Source organism: Zonotrichia albicollis, chromosome 8, assembly GCF_047830755.1.
Source record: "Zonotrichia albicollis isolate bZonAlb1 chromosome 8, bZonAlb1.hap1, whole genome shotgun sequence".
Lineage (NCBI taxonomy): Eukaryota > Metazoa > Chordata > Aves > Passeriformes > Passerellidae > Zonotrichia > Zonotrichia albicollis.
Window position 1 is genome coordinate 28,833,403 of NC_133826.1, and position 15,033 is coordinate 28,848,435.

At 47.9% G+C, this 15,033-nt stretch overlaps 1 protein-coding gene across 7 annotated transcripts in view; it reads right to left on the bottom strand.

Moving 5' to 3' along the window:
- Window positions 1–2,365: 2,365 nt before the first annotated feature.
- Window positions 2,366–15,033, bottom strand: part of RGS8 (regulator of G protein signaling 8) — a 35,214-nt gene continuing 22,546 nt past the window's right edge. For all 7 annotated transcript variants that reach the window (XM_074546417.1, XM_005492246.4, XM_074546418.1 and 4 more), the window contains 2 exons: window positions 10,951–11,117; window positions 2,366–8,321 (listed from right to left, as the gene is read on the bottom strand). In XM_074546417.1, the coding sequence (XP_074402518.1) occupies window positions 8,139–8,321; window positions 10,951–11,117 (350 nt within the window). In that variant the 3' untranslated portion in view covers window positions 2,366–8,138. The remainder of the gene's footprint in view (window positions 8,322–10,950; window positions 11,118–15,033) is intronic.

Below are 15,033 nucleotides of genomic sequence, written 5' to 3' on the forward strand. Positions count from 1 at the left end.
AGGATATCCCAGCTGCCCATGAAGGATCCCTCACCCTCACCCACGGGGAGTTTGATGGATTCCCAACACTCCACATTCACATGAGGCACGGGAGGAAATAGCTGCTCTGGATATTTGCAGCAGTGCAGAAAGAGATTATTGAAATAATAATAATAATAATAAAAAAGAATAATTAGAATTACAAATGAGGTTTTCAAGGGGCAGCTGTTACCCACTCTGCCCACGTGCTTGCACAGCTGCACAAGGAGAGGTAGCTGACAGCAGGTACTTTTAATCTTCTCTTTCCGTTCCTAGCACCTGCTTTTTAAAGCCACTGAACAGCCAGCAAAAAAAAAAGCTAAAAGATGATGGCTAAATATATCCTAACTAAGAGGAGAGACAGAGCAGCACTAATGGCAGATCCCTCCTTGGATGCATTCAGATGGGTTTGGCTCGGCGACAGGCTGAGGGAAGAAGCAGCAGATGAAAAGGAAAAACAGCAGAAGAAAAGATTTAGGGGCAAAAATAAAAGGGGGATAGAAAGAAGCCAGAGGGACTGATATATTACACTAGACCCATTTCCAGAGGAAAATTTAATGTTTGGCTTTCAATGCAACACATGTGTGTGCAGAGCACAGAGCAAACACTCACCTTTCACAGGGAGAGAGAGGGGCACCAGGCAGGGTGGGAGCCCTCGGTGTGCCCAGGAGCAGCTGAGATCCAGGTCACTGCTCTTCCTGCTGCCAGACCTGCTCAGGAGGTGCTCAGCCCTTCCTCACTGAAGCCGCACATGGTTCCTGCAGTAAATCTCTGTCCTGGGTTGTAAGATATGGCTTGGGGCTGTGTATTCTCATCTGTCAGAGGTGGGGCACTTCTCTGCTGTTCATTGGGCAGTTTTCTTTATCTCTGCCACAACCAATCCTCCCTCCAGGAGATCTCTTCTGTCCATGGTCCATTAATTATTAATTATCTTCTGTTCATGGCCAGTGAGTGTCCCGGCATGGCTGATCCAATTCCATCATCCCATGGGGAGATGCTCCGCCCAGGGGAGGAGCCAAGCATTCCTACCTGGATACAATCTGAGCTTTGGGACCTCACAGCAGCCTTTGCCCACTGCATTGCCAGAGGAGCAGCTTTCTGCTGCCCTGCATGGCCAGAGGGAGCCCAGGCCCATCTGCAGCAGCCCTGGAGCTGCAGAGGAAAACTCCCCCCTTGTGCAGGATCCCTGCTGCAGCAGAGTCACAGCTGGCACTGCAGGAGGGCTGAGCCCCCATGGGATGGGGCTGGGACACCCCCTGACACACAGGGGAGCAGCTCCTGCTCTGACTCTGGCAGTGGTTTGTTTTCTTGTTTTAATTTTTTTTTATTATTGCATTTGTATTTTTATTTTTCCTGATAAATAACTGTTATTCCTATTCTCATATCTTTGCTTGAGAGCCCCTTAATTTCAAAATTCTAACAATTCAGAGGGAAGGGGTTTACATTTTCCATTTCAGGGGAGCCTCCTGCCTTCCTTAGCAGACACCTGGCTTTTCAAACCAACCCAATCTCTCACCATGCAATTTCCCACTAAGACCTAACCTCACCTCAAGTGCCCGGCATCCTGCCCCTGCTAATGCCTCCCCTTCCCCTTCCCCCCCAATACCCAGAATTGCCCTCAGCTGCTGCCTGATCCTTCCCCAGGCTCCTCCAGACTCCCCAAACTGCTCCATGACTGGCTGGTGACTCTCCCCCTACTCCTGCTCATCCCTCCCTGGTTTATCCCACCAGGATGGAGCAAGCTGAGGGTCAAGTGTGAGCTGCCTGCTGGAGCTCAGAGTGGCTTTTTTATGGTATGGAGAAAGCTCTTCATTTGCTGTTTGCTCTTTGTGACCTCATCAAGCTCCATCCATCCATCCATCCATCCATCCATCCATCCATCCATCCATCCATCCATCCATCCATCCACACTGCTCCCTTTCCCAGGAGCTTGTGTGTCCCCCACTGCTGCTCCTGGTGCAGGGAGCAGGCTCAGCACTCGTTCCCACCTCTGGCCATGATAGTTTTGGGATTTGGGACAGGGAGTCCATCACTTGGCAGCAGCAGGGAGGTGTACTCAGAGAAGGACAGCAATGTGCTGCTGGAAGGCTCCTGGGATTTTCCTTCCTTGCAGGTCCTACTGACTCTTTTCAGACTCATTTCCCCAACCTGGACCTCTGGGGAGCCTGGTTCTAAATTGTTTCTACTGAGGCATCCACAGCTTGGAGCCAACCCATCCTCACTCTGCTGCCCCATCCAGCATGTCTGCACCAGCTTCTTCCCTCCTCTTCCTCCTCAGCAATTTGGCTGGGATTCACCCCTCCATCCCCAGGACTGCAGCTTTTCAGACACTCAGGCAGAGAGCAAATAGTCTCAGGTTGTTTATTACATCCTCGGGGTGTCTATACAGCAGGGGTGTAACACTGCACAGCGTGGTGACACGGCTTGGCGGGGATTTGTGGCGTGGCTGAGGAGCTTCTCCAGCCTCCCAGGGAGCAAGGGGAGCCTAGCAAACAAGCAGCTAATGCAGGGGGACCCGGGGAGCTGAGCCCATGCCTCTCCTTGAGCAGGAAGGGGTCAGACTGAACAGCCTGCCTGGCCTGCCCCAACACCAGCAGCACTGCAGGGGTGGCAGCTGCAGCAGCAGGATCTCCTGAAAATAAAAGCATTGCCCAGGGAAGCACTTTTGAGCTGTTCTTTCTGCCTGGTGGCTCACTTCTGAGTTCACTGAGTGCAGCAGAGCCATCCTCACTCTCTTCTGAGCCACCCACAAGCTGATTTGCAGAGGAACCAGGTATCTTTGTTATTTTAAGCAGCCTTGCTGGGCGTGGAGATTGTAGTCAGGTCCTCAAGGGGACACTGCTGTCCCACCAAGGTGGAGGTGCCAAGGAGCTTAAGGACAAATCTGAGCTCTGATTTGGGCAACCCACAGAGGAGTTGGGGGAGAGGTTATAAGGAGATGACATCTTCAGTGGTGGCTCCTAAGGAAGGGGGATCTACCCCAGGGTGTGCTCATACCCTGCTCTCTTCATTGCCAGGAGTTCCTACAGAGGTCTGCAGGAGTAAACACAGCAGAAGGTGCCTCCTTCCCCTCCCTGCTTTTCAGCTGGTGGCTGCAGGCACTGATAGAGCAATATGAAGACATTTCTCTCAGGATAAAGCTGTTACCCACACTGGAAATGCAAAGCTGAGCAGCTCCTCATCCATCATGCTTTAGAGCCAGCCTGGGGCATGCAGCACGTGAGGCAAACCGGGAGCTGTGGGGCTGCTTCAGACAAACAATTCACAGCACAGCTGGTCCCCAGAGCTCCCTGGTGTCTCCAGAAGCAGGCACTGCCTTTTCTCCTGTGCCTTTTTGCCAGGAGTGTTGGATGTTTTTGGTAACAATCTCGGCCCCCTGTGCCACCTCCCTCCCACAGCCTCGGCTCGCTGAACTCGCGCTGAGTTCACGGCAGCCTCAGATTAGACACACATCCTCCTGCAGGAGGCACAGAGCACAGTGACTGAGTTTGCTGAGCAAATACAACCCACACACCTTTATTGAGACTACTTTTATAAACCAGAGAGCCACGGGGGTGCCCAGCTGCGATTGACCCCAGCACGGACACCCTCCACCCCAGCCAGCCCCTGCCACAAGCACTGCACGTGCAGCCTGCATGGAAGGAGGAGAAAAAGAAGGAAGACAAAAGACTTGGGGACAAGATGAGTCTCTGCAAAGCCCAAGGGGTGCGTGGTAGACAGAAGCATTCTGGTCTAGCAGCAAAATGAACTTTAATTCCAGTTCTGGGATATAATGCTACGATGCCAGAGAGAGCACAGCACCAAGGAAGGAGACAACTGCAGCAGCCCCAGGGATGGAAGATAATGCAGAAAATTATGTGAAACATTTTGTTCTTATATAATGGGCAGGGAAGAGCTCCTAGGAGCTTTACAGTGGCAGTAGGAGGCATGTAGGAGGGAGATGGCATGACCAGAGATGAGTGCCTGGGGAAGGGAAAGGCAAAGAAGAGAGGGAGGGAGGGATGGGCATGGAGGAGAGGCAAGCAGAGGGAGGTTAGGGTAGTCCCAGGCTCAGACAGATGAGGACAAACAGTGCTGGTGGACAGGAAGGTTTGGAGTGCTTGGAGGAGGAGGAGGGAAGACAACCAGGACAGGAGAGAGAAGGAGAGAGGAGTTTGGAGGGAGAAGAAGCCAGAGGCCCCCAGGGAGGGGAGAGCTTGCACTGACAGGTGAGAGGCACTCCAGGACTGGCATGAGGTATGCTTTGCTATTGCTCTGAATGCTGTAAACATTTTGGTTTTGTGTCTATCATCAGTGAACATTCAGTTCAGTTTGATACATGTGCTCTTAGGGGTAACTGGGAACCTAGCAGAGTTTACATCTCCTACTACTACTTGGACTTACACACGAGGCAAACACAACACTGGCTAAAGGTCTCAGTTTATGTCATTTGTGCCTAATTCTCCTATTTTAACATGCACATCTATGTCTCAGAAAAGCTTCTGTAGTAGAGGACACTAAATAAGATACAGATGAAGTCACATGCACTCTCACCACCCACACCCCCAGACACACACAGCAATTTCCCCCTCCCCTTTGCCCTTCACACCCTCCCAGCATGGACTAAAGGTGCATTAATGAGTCCACTAAAAGTGGTGGAAATCATCCCAAGCCTGGCTGATGGACCAAAGCAGGAGAAACTTCAGACAGATTCGAGTTCTGCATCTGACCCTGCAGTTAACACCACCCGAAGCTCATAGAAAATGAAATTTGTAAACTCTTTTTCCCTTCTGCCATCAATCTGCCTGGGAGCTGACTGGGCATGGGCCAACAAACAGAATAAAAAGAACTGAGTGAACCAAATTTTTCCCCCTCTCTTCATGTGATGGCACATTTTAACATTGCTCCAAACAGGAGGAACATTTTGGAGGTGTGTGCTTGTAGAGAGGGGAAATGGGTTTGTAGGTTGTGAGTATCCCTTTCACAGCAGGAAGAGATGAATCAAGGATAGGATATTTGCCCTTGGTGGGAATTAGTCACCACTCAGCTCTTTCCAAAGCTTTGCCTCAGTTATGATTTCCTTGATCAGCCCCTGGTTTAAGGGGTAGAGCTACAAGCTGCTTATTTTGATTCAATTCAGAACAGCATTTGTCATAAAAGAAGCAGCTGGTGCCATTTTCTTGTTTAAGAAAAATAGAATTTTACTTTAAATAACTAGTCTGCTTTCCTTCTAGAGAGACAAACTGCAAGAGCAGCAACAAAAATAACAAGTGGCAGGCTCAAGTGCCTCAGACAATACTTTTGCTCCACTCTGTGTTCTAGGATGCTGTTCCCAGTGGAGGGAACAATTTACTGGGAAAAACACTTCTCCTACATCAGCCAGCCTGATTCCAGCTCCTGTCACCACTGCAGCAACGACATCTCCTTATAAGATTTTAACTTTTGTGTTTTTCAAATCCTACACTGTATTAGTGCATAGCTCTAAACTCTATGGAAAGAGTTAACTCTCCCCATGTTTTGGTCAGACAAACAATCCTTCTGGGCCTGTGATCCAAAGACACCCTACAGCCTCAGGCCCCAAAAAGGATAAAGAAAAGTGAATTGGAGGGGGGGAACTGGGGGTAAATAACTTCATTACCTGAAGCTGTAATTGAGGATTAACTCCTGATATGTAAAAGAACAAACTTATAATTGTCTGAAAAACTCATGACCATTGTCTATCCTAGGTGTAACCCCTTGGGGAGGTTTTGACTTTACATTTTCCATTTCAAGGGAGGCTCCTGCCTTCCTTAGCAGACACCTGGCTTTTCAAACCCAGACACCTTCCTACAGCCCAGGCAGCACCAGGGACAGGCACTGATGTGTGGCTCTGTGTCCTTTGCTTCCACCTCTGATTCCTTCCATGCATTGCTCAGGTTCACCAGACCTGTCTCACTCTGCCTTGTTTGCCATAAAGCTTTGGGACACTGAGCTCCTGCAGGATCTGGCTCCCTTGGAGAAATCATGGCAAATCTGGAGCATTTTCCAGATGTCCTTCACTGCTCCCGCTTTTGAGCAAGCAGCAAAAAGTTTGTGTCAAACTGTGCCACGTCCAGACCCTGAGCTTTGTGTCTCTTGTGTCCCATGAGGGGCCTCAACAGCCCCAGGAGCTGTGTCACTGAGCCTGGTGTGGCTGCAGAATATATATATATATAATAATATATGTATTATATATATTATTATGTATAATAATATGTCACCTCTGTCACCAAGGCCAGCCCCACGTCCTCAGGTGTCCCTGCAGGGACAGGGGACAGCCAGGAATGCTGGGTCACTGCTGCTCTTTCTGGAAATTCCTCACAGATATTTAACCGGAGAAGGGATTTGCCTTCCAAAAACCTGGAGGATTCTCCTGCGGTCCAGCCAGACACTGAAAAGCAGCTTTCCCTACTGAACATAAAGTTGTAATGTATTTAGATTTCAGGGTCTTGGAGACCACAGGAATGCACCGCCAAAATAAATCCAGCATGGTTACCACCTCTGTCTTGATCCTGTTTGTCCTACTCTCCTATATATCATCATTGCAAAAATCCTCAAAAAGCTGTTTCCTACTTAATTGATGGACAGTAATTTTTAATATCCAGACAGATATTTTTTATCTTCTTCCAAAAACATTTTGCTTGGCTTTAGAATTCATTGTACCTCATTTACACCACATTACACAAAATCTATATCAGCAGCTTTCTGATGTATCAAAGCCACCCACTAGCCTTGGCTGGAGCAGAGGTTTACAGCCTCTGGTCTGGGGATGTCTGAGAGAAGAAAAAGATCCATGGGGTCACTTTCCAGGCCTTCATTAAATTAAGAAAAGAGACCTCTGGTCTGCCGGCTCAAATCCACAGACAGGCTGTCTGCTTCTCCCCTCAAAAATATTGCAGGAATCTGCCAAGCTGGAGCAGCAGTGCCATGGAAATGGGGCCATCAGATGGGAGGAATTATTGCCCAGCCCAGAGGAGGTGCATGGGCACAGAGAATTCTCTTGCAGGGGCCATCCAGGCTATGGGAACAGGGCCAAAGAGCCACTCACACCCCCCTACACGCCCCAACACCCATCCTGCTCACTCCATGCTTTGTGTCCCACTGGGGAAAAGCACCCTGCATCAGGGTCTGTGTGCTGGGGAGCTCTTTGCAGGACACTGAACCCACTCAGAGAGTGGGAACAGTCAGTAAAAGGGAAATAACAAAAATGGAAATGGGATTTTTCACATTGCCAGGTACCCCATGAAAAATGCCATCTGCTGTGGCAGACGGGCTTTGTGCTTTTCCTACACCCCAGCAAGGGCCAGAGGGTTCCAACAGGTCCTTCCTGAGGAGCCACCAAGCCTGTGGCAGCCAGGAGCCCCTTTGTGCTGGGTTTTGGTCCAGTGCCCAGCACAACAGAGCCTGAATGATGGCTGAGACTGAGCTACCACACAAATAAATAACAGCCACAAAAAACAATCATTCACATTAGAAGACTTGCCTGCCCAGGCCTAGTGAGAGCTTTTGGGATTACCTTCCTCATGAGGAAAACTCAGCTCCTTGGGAATACTCTGAGCCTCCATCCCTGAAGGAAAAGGGGCAGCGACAGAGTGGCAGCCAAGCCATAAGGTGTGCAAAATAGATGGGGAGGTGAGCTGAGTTTGCTGATGGTTCCCACTTCAAAAAAGGGATTGAATCCTGTTTCTTTGTCTGTTGTCTCCCTCCCCTCAGTCCCAGAGCCCAGCAGGGTGAGAGGTGGGCTGGCTGTGGCTTCACAAGTGTCAGCACTGCCCTTGGGGCCCTCCTGAACACAAGGGAGAGGTGAGAGACAGGGAGAGATGTGTGGAAGGATGGAAAGGTGTTATTTACACACAAACCAACACAGCCATTTCAAAGGGAACCTGCCTTGCCCACAGGTGACCCTGAGAGGGCTGTGGGTTTGTGCTAGACAGAGGGAACAACTGCAAGGTACTACTGCTAACAAAAAAAAAGCACAGATAGTCAAAGAGTCACTCTCTGGAAGCTTCCTCTGCCCCTTGTCCCTCTTTTCTCACTCCCACTGCTTTGAACACATTTCACATTTAGAGATGGGTTTTGGCTGTTGAGGGAAGCACGTGGTTTCTGAGGGCCCCGTGGCTGTCCTAGCTGAGCCTCCTCTGGGTCTGAGAGAGCAGGTCTGTGTAAATTTTGGATCTCAGGAACCTGGGGTACGAGTCTTTCTCCATCAGGCTGTGCACCTTCCCCTGGGCTTGGTCAAAACAAGACAGGGAGGGCTCCTGCACATTTCTTCTGGTCAGCTCCCGTGTCTGGAAGTCTATGTTCACCTGGGGAAAGCAGCAGAAGAGAGTTTGGCACTAAGTGTCCAGCTGGCCTCCTTCAAATGCCTCATTCCCTCTCTGCCATGGCAGCAGAACCAAGGTCCTACCCCTGCCCATGCCTGAACAGCCCCCACAGTGATTCAGGGCTGTGAGTTCTGCCCCAAGCCTGGAGAAGTTGGGTTTATAGTGATCTGAGCACTTCTGAAATAATTTTATTTTTACTGAAATCACTTTACTTTTACTAAAATCACTTTTGAAATTACTTTCTTTCAGACTCTTAGGCAGCACATCACCTAAAGCTCCTGACTCAGCCAACCTCTCTCCTGTTCCCTCTCTTCTTCACCACATGCCTAATGGGTGAATAAACTTTTCACTGGGTTTAAACCACTAGTACATTCTTATTAAATGTCTCCAAACTCGGCTGATCTAAAATAAACTGTTTGATTTTTCCCATAGCAGCTTCATGTTACAATATCTGGAGGAGAGGCTTGGAAAAATAAATGTTATGACTGCCATTTGTTTGCAAAGGCAGCCAGTGGAGTTTTCCTGCTCTCCTTCCCTAGCAGGGTAATCAGCATTTTTTAGGGTTATTGTCTGGAAGAAAAAAAAAAAAAAGGCTGAAAAAAATGTTATTTGTTGTTATTAATTCAGTGTCCAAACTGGAAGGAGACTGGAAAGTAAAGCTGTCTGCCTCAACATGAATATCAGCAGTATGGATTAACTCTAATAATTTCATATTCTAAGCATGACAAAATGATGTAACAGTGCTAAGGAAACATCATCACAGCACCAAATTGTAGGAAGGACCCCCATCCTACCTGCATTCCTATTTCTAATCAAAAATCAGCCTTCCAGTCCTTAAAATCTCATTTGGCTTCCTGAATAACAGTGGGAAAATGCTCAAGGAGAGCATGGAGACAGCCACACACCTCAGTGCAAATCTGGGTCCTTTCCAGTGGCCTTGCAATGGCCTTCCCAGCTGGGAGAGGGAGGAAAATGAGGAAAATTAGCCCTTTTTGGGTCCCTGACAGGCACCCATGCATGACTGGGAGAGGCTGGGTGCAGTGAGAGCACCTCTGGCTGTGCTGTGATTGCAGTGACACAACCCAGCGTGGTCACCAGGCTGGACCTGGCAGTGCCATCAGCCTGTGGAGTGCTTGAAAGGGGATTTAACAATCCCAGGCTCCAGGGTGTGACTGCATTTTCTGTTCAGCTCAGAGTTACTGTTTGTATCTCTCAGGAGGTGTAGGTGAGGGGGGAGTTAGTCAGAAGCTCTGCCCCCTTGGGAGTCAACAAGTTACTCACAGAATCACAGGGTTGGAAGAGACCTCCAAGATCATCGAGTCCAACCCAACCGGCACCCAGTGCCACATCCAGGCTTTGTTAAACACACCCAGGGATGGTGACTCCACCACCTCCCTGGGCAGCCATTCCAGAGCTTTATCACTCTTTCTGCAATATCCAGCCTGTATTTCCCTTGGTGCAGCTTGAAGCTGTGTGCTCTGGTTGTGTCAGTGCTGCCTGGAGAAAGAGCCCAGCCCCAGCTGAGCACAGCCACTTTTCAGGGGTTGTAGAGTGATAAGGTCACCCCTGAGTCTCCTTTTCCCCAGGATAAACACCCCCAGCTCCCTCAGGGCTTTGTTCCACTCATGGGTGGGATGGTCCTGGGCAAAGGGTCCTGCCAGGGAAGAGACCAACAGCCTGCTGAAGGCTGATAGAAATGACAGAAGCACTGTGAAATGCTCCTGGGGAGCTCAGTGAGGTTAGGAAATGTAGGCTGAGGTTGCCAGTGAACTCCCTGGCTGTGACTAATTCAGTACCATCAAAGCATTGTCCTCATCAGGGATGAGTCAGGGCGAGCAGAGGCAGCTGGAGCAGCCAGGATGGCATGGCCACCGTCCTTAGCCACTCTCTGAGAGGGAAGGGACAGAGGGAGAGCACCCAGCTGGGGGTGACAGCCCTGCTGTGTGGCAGTGAGATGTAATAGCCTGTCTCAGCTATCCCGGTTCCTTCCCCAGGTGTGCTAATCACCTCTCCCTTCCCCTCCTTTGGCCCTGCTTCAGCATTCCAGAATGAAGTGAATGAAGTGAAGAATCGAGTGATTGGCAGAGTTCCCTCGAGGCCCTTCTGGAATGCCAAGAATTGGCAAAGTTCAAAACATGCCTTACACCCCTTGAGGGACATTGAGCCATCCAGGTGTCATTTGTCCCCTGAGACTTCCCCCCATACCTGGTTGGTGGCTCCCTACCCCTTCCCTGCCCCTCTCCCCAGGGTTAAAAGACTCAGCAACCACGCTGTGGTTGTGTTGGAGCTGTTGCTGCATTCAGAGGCCTGTGGGCCAGGAATAAAACTCTGGATCAAAACCCTCCATCAGAACCTGATTCCTTTCCTTCACCTCACCTTGAAGCTACTCCACCAGAGGTAAACCTGATCTCCTGCATGCCTGAACTTATCCCAAGTGCCCAGCTGCAGTATCCAGCCAGCCAAAGGTGTCTCTGAGGTGAAACCACCACAGCTGCCGCCTTTGGTCAAGCAGCAAGGGCAAGACGAGCCCAGACATGTTCCATCTGCCTATATTGGTATAAAATTCCAATACTGCTGGGTGCCCTGGCGTGCTGTGGCACCCCATACTCACCTCCCGAGGGGCCTGCACGTCGATGAACTCCTCGAAGATGCGCTGGGCCTTGGAGGCCAGCTTGGCCGCCGAGCGCGTCTTCTTGAAGTCCTCGCAGGCCAGCCAGAACTCCAGGTTCTCCTCACTGAACTCGGTCTTCAGGAAAGCACGGAAAGCTGCCAGCCCATCTGCCAGAGACACACAGGCAGGAGAGGGTTGTGGGAATCCATAAAACCAGAGGGTTTTGGGAAAGCTGCAAAAGGCAGGCCTCAGAGACAGCAGAGTTGTGATTTAGAGCTATGCAGCAGTAATGAGATTGGTCAGCTCCAGCCCATGAAATCCCATGCTTCTTGTTTTGCTCTCTTCAGCCCACGTTGTTTGTGCTCTTGGGGCTGAGATTTGGATCATTTGTCCTTGGTGCCCAGCTGGAGCAGGAATTGTTTTGTCTTCCTGCTCTGTGCACAGAGCTCACCATCCCCTCATATGGAGCCCAGACCCACACACTAAAGCAGCACAGAATCTGAAAAATATAATAAAGCTAAAACCTGAGGCATCAAGAAAAGGCAGGGAGCTGTTCCATTCTCAGACATCCTTCCACCTACCCAGCCTACCAAAGACAATTTATATTTCTCCCAAGCTCTGCCCATCCCAGGATGCATCCATAGCTTACACCACTGATGAGTCAGGCACCTGTGAGCTGCCACAAAGCCAAACATGACTTGATGTAACTCTGAAAAAATGTTTTCCTTTGCTAAGGTGGCAAAAAGCTTTCCTTGGGACTGGATCACCCACCCTTTGGAAAATTACTCATGGAATTATCAAGGTTCAGGTCATCTTAATGCCACAGTTTATAAGGCCTTATCTGCCACTAAGAAAGCCTTCAATAAAACATGGCTGATGTGGACTTGTTCCCTATGTTTTCTGTCATTTTGCTTTATTGCCTTGTGCCATTTTTAGTTCTTATTTAAACAGAAGAAAGCTCTCAGAGAGTCTGTTACAGCTCCAGTAAAGGGGAGAGGGAAAGGACTTGGCCTAATTACAGCTTGTCTAGTCAGTGGTAAAAGTGTGCTTATCACTTGCTAATGCTCAGCAATTGTGACATTTCAGTAATGCAATCTGAGTCAGCCAGGGCAGATTAGAAATATGGAAAGATTTATTAGGCAATCTGTGTTAAACCCCTGCCTGGGCCTATTTATGGACACAGCCATTGTTTTTTATTTCCTTTCCCTGAACAGCACCAGGGGAGTTGATGCAGCTGAAGGCTTCACACATTCCCTTTCTCCTCAGGATAAACTTAGATTGTCCTCTTTTTTTTTTTTTTTTTTTTTTTTTTCCAGTAATGTACTTCTAACTCTTTCTGGTCTTTTGCAATAGCATCCAGGTTTTTGTAGTTCATGACTGGAAAGCTCTTGGCTACTTCCAAGCAGCTGTCTAAAAATATTGATGGAACTGGGGATGAGCCTGGTGAGGTCAGACTCCTTGGAAGGATGAAGGGAGCAAGGACAAGGCATGTCCAGCCTCTCCTCCACCACCATCCTCAAGTTCTTCTGGGCAGGGCTGCTCTTGATCTGTTCAACCTCCATTCTGGATTGATTTTGGGGATAATCCAGGTGCAGCACCTTGCACTTGGTCTTGTTAAACCTCGTGAGTTTTCCATGGGCTCATTTCTCAAGCTTGTCCAGATCCCTGTGGAAAATTCTAACATTTTCCCAAACAGGCTATTAGACAGCTCCTTCTATATGCTGTATATGCTAACTATATGCTAGATACAATATATATGCTATTTATATGCTCTCTATATGCTATATATATCTATATTATATGTGTGATACAGATCTATAGCAATGTAACACTGCTCTGCATCTCCCTTGCATGTCCTAAACTTCTTCCTGCTCCCCTTGTTTCCGGTAATAACTTAGATATGGACTGATTTTGGGGTTAATCCAGGTGCAGCACCCTGCACTTGGTCTTGTTAAGCCTCATGAGATTTCCATGAGCTCATTTCTCAAGCTTGTCCAGATCCCTGTGGAAAATCCTGACATTTTCTCAAACAGGCTGTTCAGAGAGTTCCTTCTATATGCTCTATATGCTAACAATGTGCTCTATATAAGAGATATATTATATGCTATATTACATATAGCATATATATAATATATATTATATATATATTATATATAATACACATATAAAATATAAATACACATATGAGTATATTATATATAATACACATATTATATATATAATATTTCTATATTATTTATCTTATATATTAATTTATATTATATATTACATGCTATTTATATGCTCTCTATATGCTGTATATATCTATTTGCTATATGTGCTACAGATCTATAGCAATGTAACACTGCCCAGCATCTCCCTTGCATGTCCTAAACTTCTTCCTGCTCCCCTTGTTTCTGCTAATAACTTAGATATTTTCCAGCTCCCTCTGAAACCTCAAGCCCTAAGAAGTGGCCCTGGGTATTGAACAGCACCAAACAATCCTATTTCTGTCTGTGTGTCAGTCAGAGGAGATGTCTGACTGCCCAGATCCTCAGAGGGAAAAGGAAAGGCCAGACAAGCCCAAAGTACAGCCTAAACCTCTCTTCTCTGCCTTCCTCAAAGCTCCTCCATTTGTTGGGTTTTTTTTTTATCAGCAGCCTGCTATCAGCATAAAAATGGATCCATCCCATCTCAGCCATGCTCCCTCCTGCTGTCAGCCCCAGAAATAGCTGCATTATTCCAGCTCCTCCTGACACTTCTCCCTTCAAGCAATTTTAGGGGGAGATCAGGGCTTTGCACTGCTAGGGTAGACAGAGAAAGGGCCTCTCATCCAAGTGACACTGCACATTGTGGGTCCAAGCCTGGGGCAATGTTGTGACATCAGCCCCAGAGCAGAATGCCAAAGGAGCAGGGCACCTGTCCTGCTGTTATCTACCTGCTATTATCCACCCTGGACAGGTAAATATGGTGATAGGTAAATATGGTGAAGGTTGAGCAGCTCCCCTTCCTGAAATCTGGGACACAGCAACATTTCCCAAAAGCCGTGCCCCCCTTGGTGCCTGTAAAATTCAGAGGGCCTGTGTGAGAGCAAGGGAAGGACTGGAGAGCAGAGCAAGGAGCCTTTGCATGCTGATAAATTTCAGAAAGAAGGAAATAAAACAGAAAGTTCCAGTTCCTTGAAGTCTATGTCATTTTATCAGTCATCAGCTCCTAGCATGCCTGACGTTAAATATTCCAGCACACAAGCACACTGCTGTGTCTCTGCAGTCTCTGCTGAGGTCTTGCTCCCCTATCTCTGCCTTGGTCTTTTTTTTCCCCCCTTTTCCTCTACAACAGCCCCAGAGATGCAGCACTGACAGAGGAGCACTTGCAGGAATAGCAGTGTTGCATGAAAGTACCACATCTGCAAAAGGTCACTGATGCAGAATAGGATATCTGAAAAATAGGATACCTAAGCAACAAAATACCTGAAAAATATCATATCTGAAAAATGTACTATCTGAGAAACAAAATACCTGAAAAATAAAATACTTGAAAAATAAAATACCTGTAAAATATCATATCTGAAAAATACAATACCTGACAAATATAATACCTGAAAAACATATCTGAAAAATATGATACCTGAAAAATAAAATACCTGGAAAATAAATTACCTGAAAAATGTACTATCTGAGAAATAAAATACCTGGAAAATACCATATCTGAAAAACATAATACCTGAGAAATAAAATACCTGACAAATGTAATAACTGCTAAAAGAAGGGAATGTCATGAGTGACAAGGAGAGAAAGGCATTTGCTACAGCCCTGCCCCAGAGAGCAGCTGCAGCAGGTTCCCCTGGGACCAGGAGGTTTCCAAGAGCTCTGCCTCCTGCTCTCTTGTCAATCAGCTCCTTTTGATGCTGAAATAAGTTTAGACAGTGAATGGATAAATAATAGTGTCTGGCTGTTCTCTGCTTTTTTTATCCACTCCTGTCATGCAGTCCCCAGAGCCTTGGAGGAGCTGCAGATGGTGAGGCCGAACCTTCGAGGGACTTGCTGGGACACTCTGGGTGCAGGAGAGCTCAGCCCTGACTGCCTGCTTTGCCATGGTTTTCAT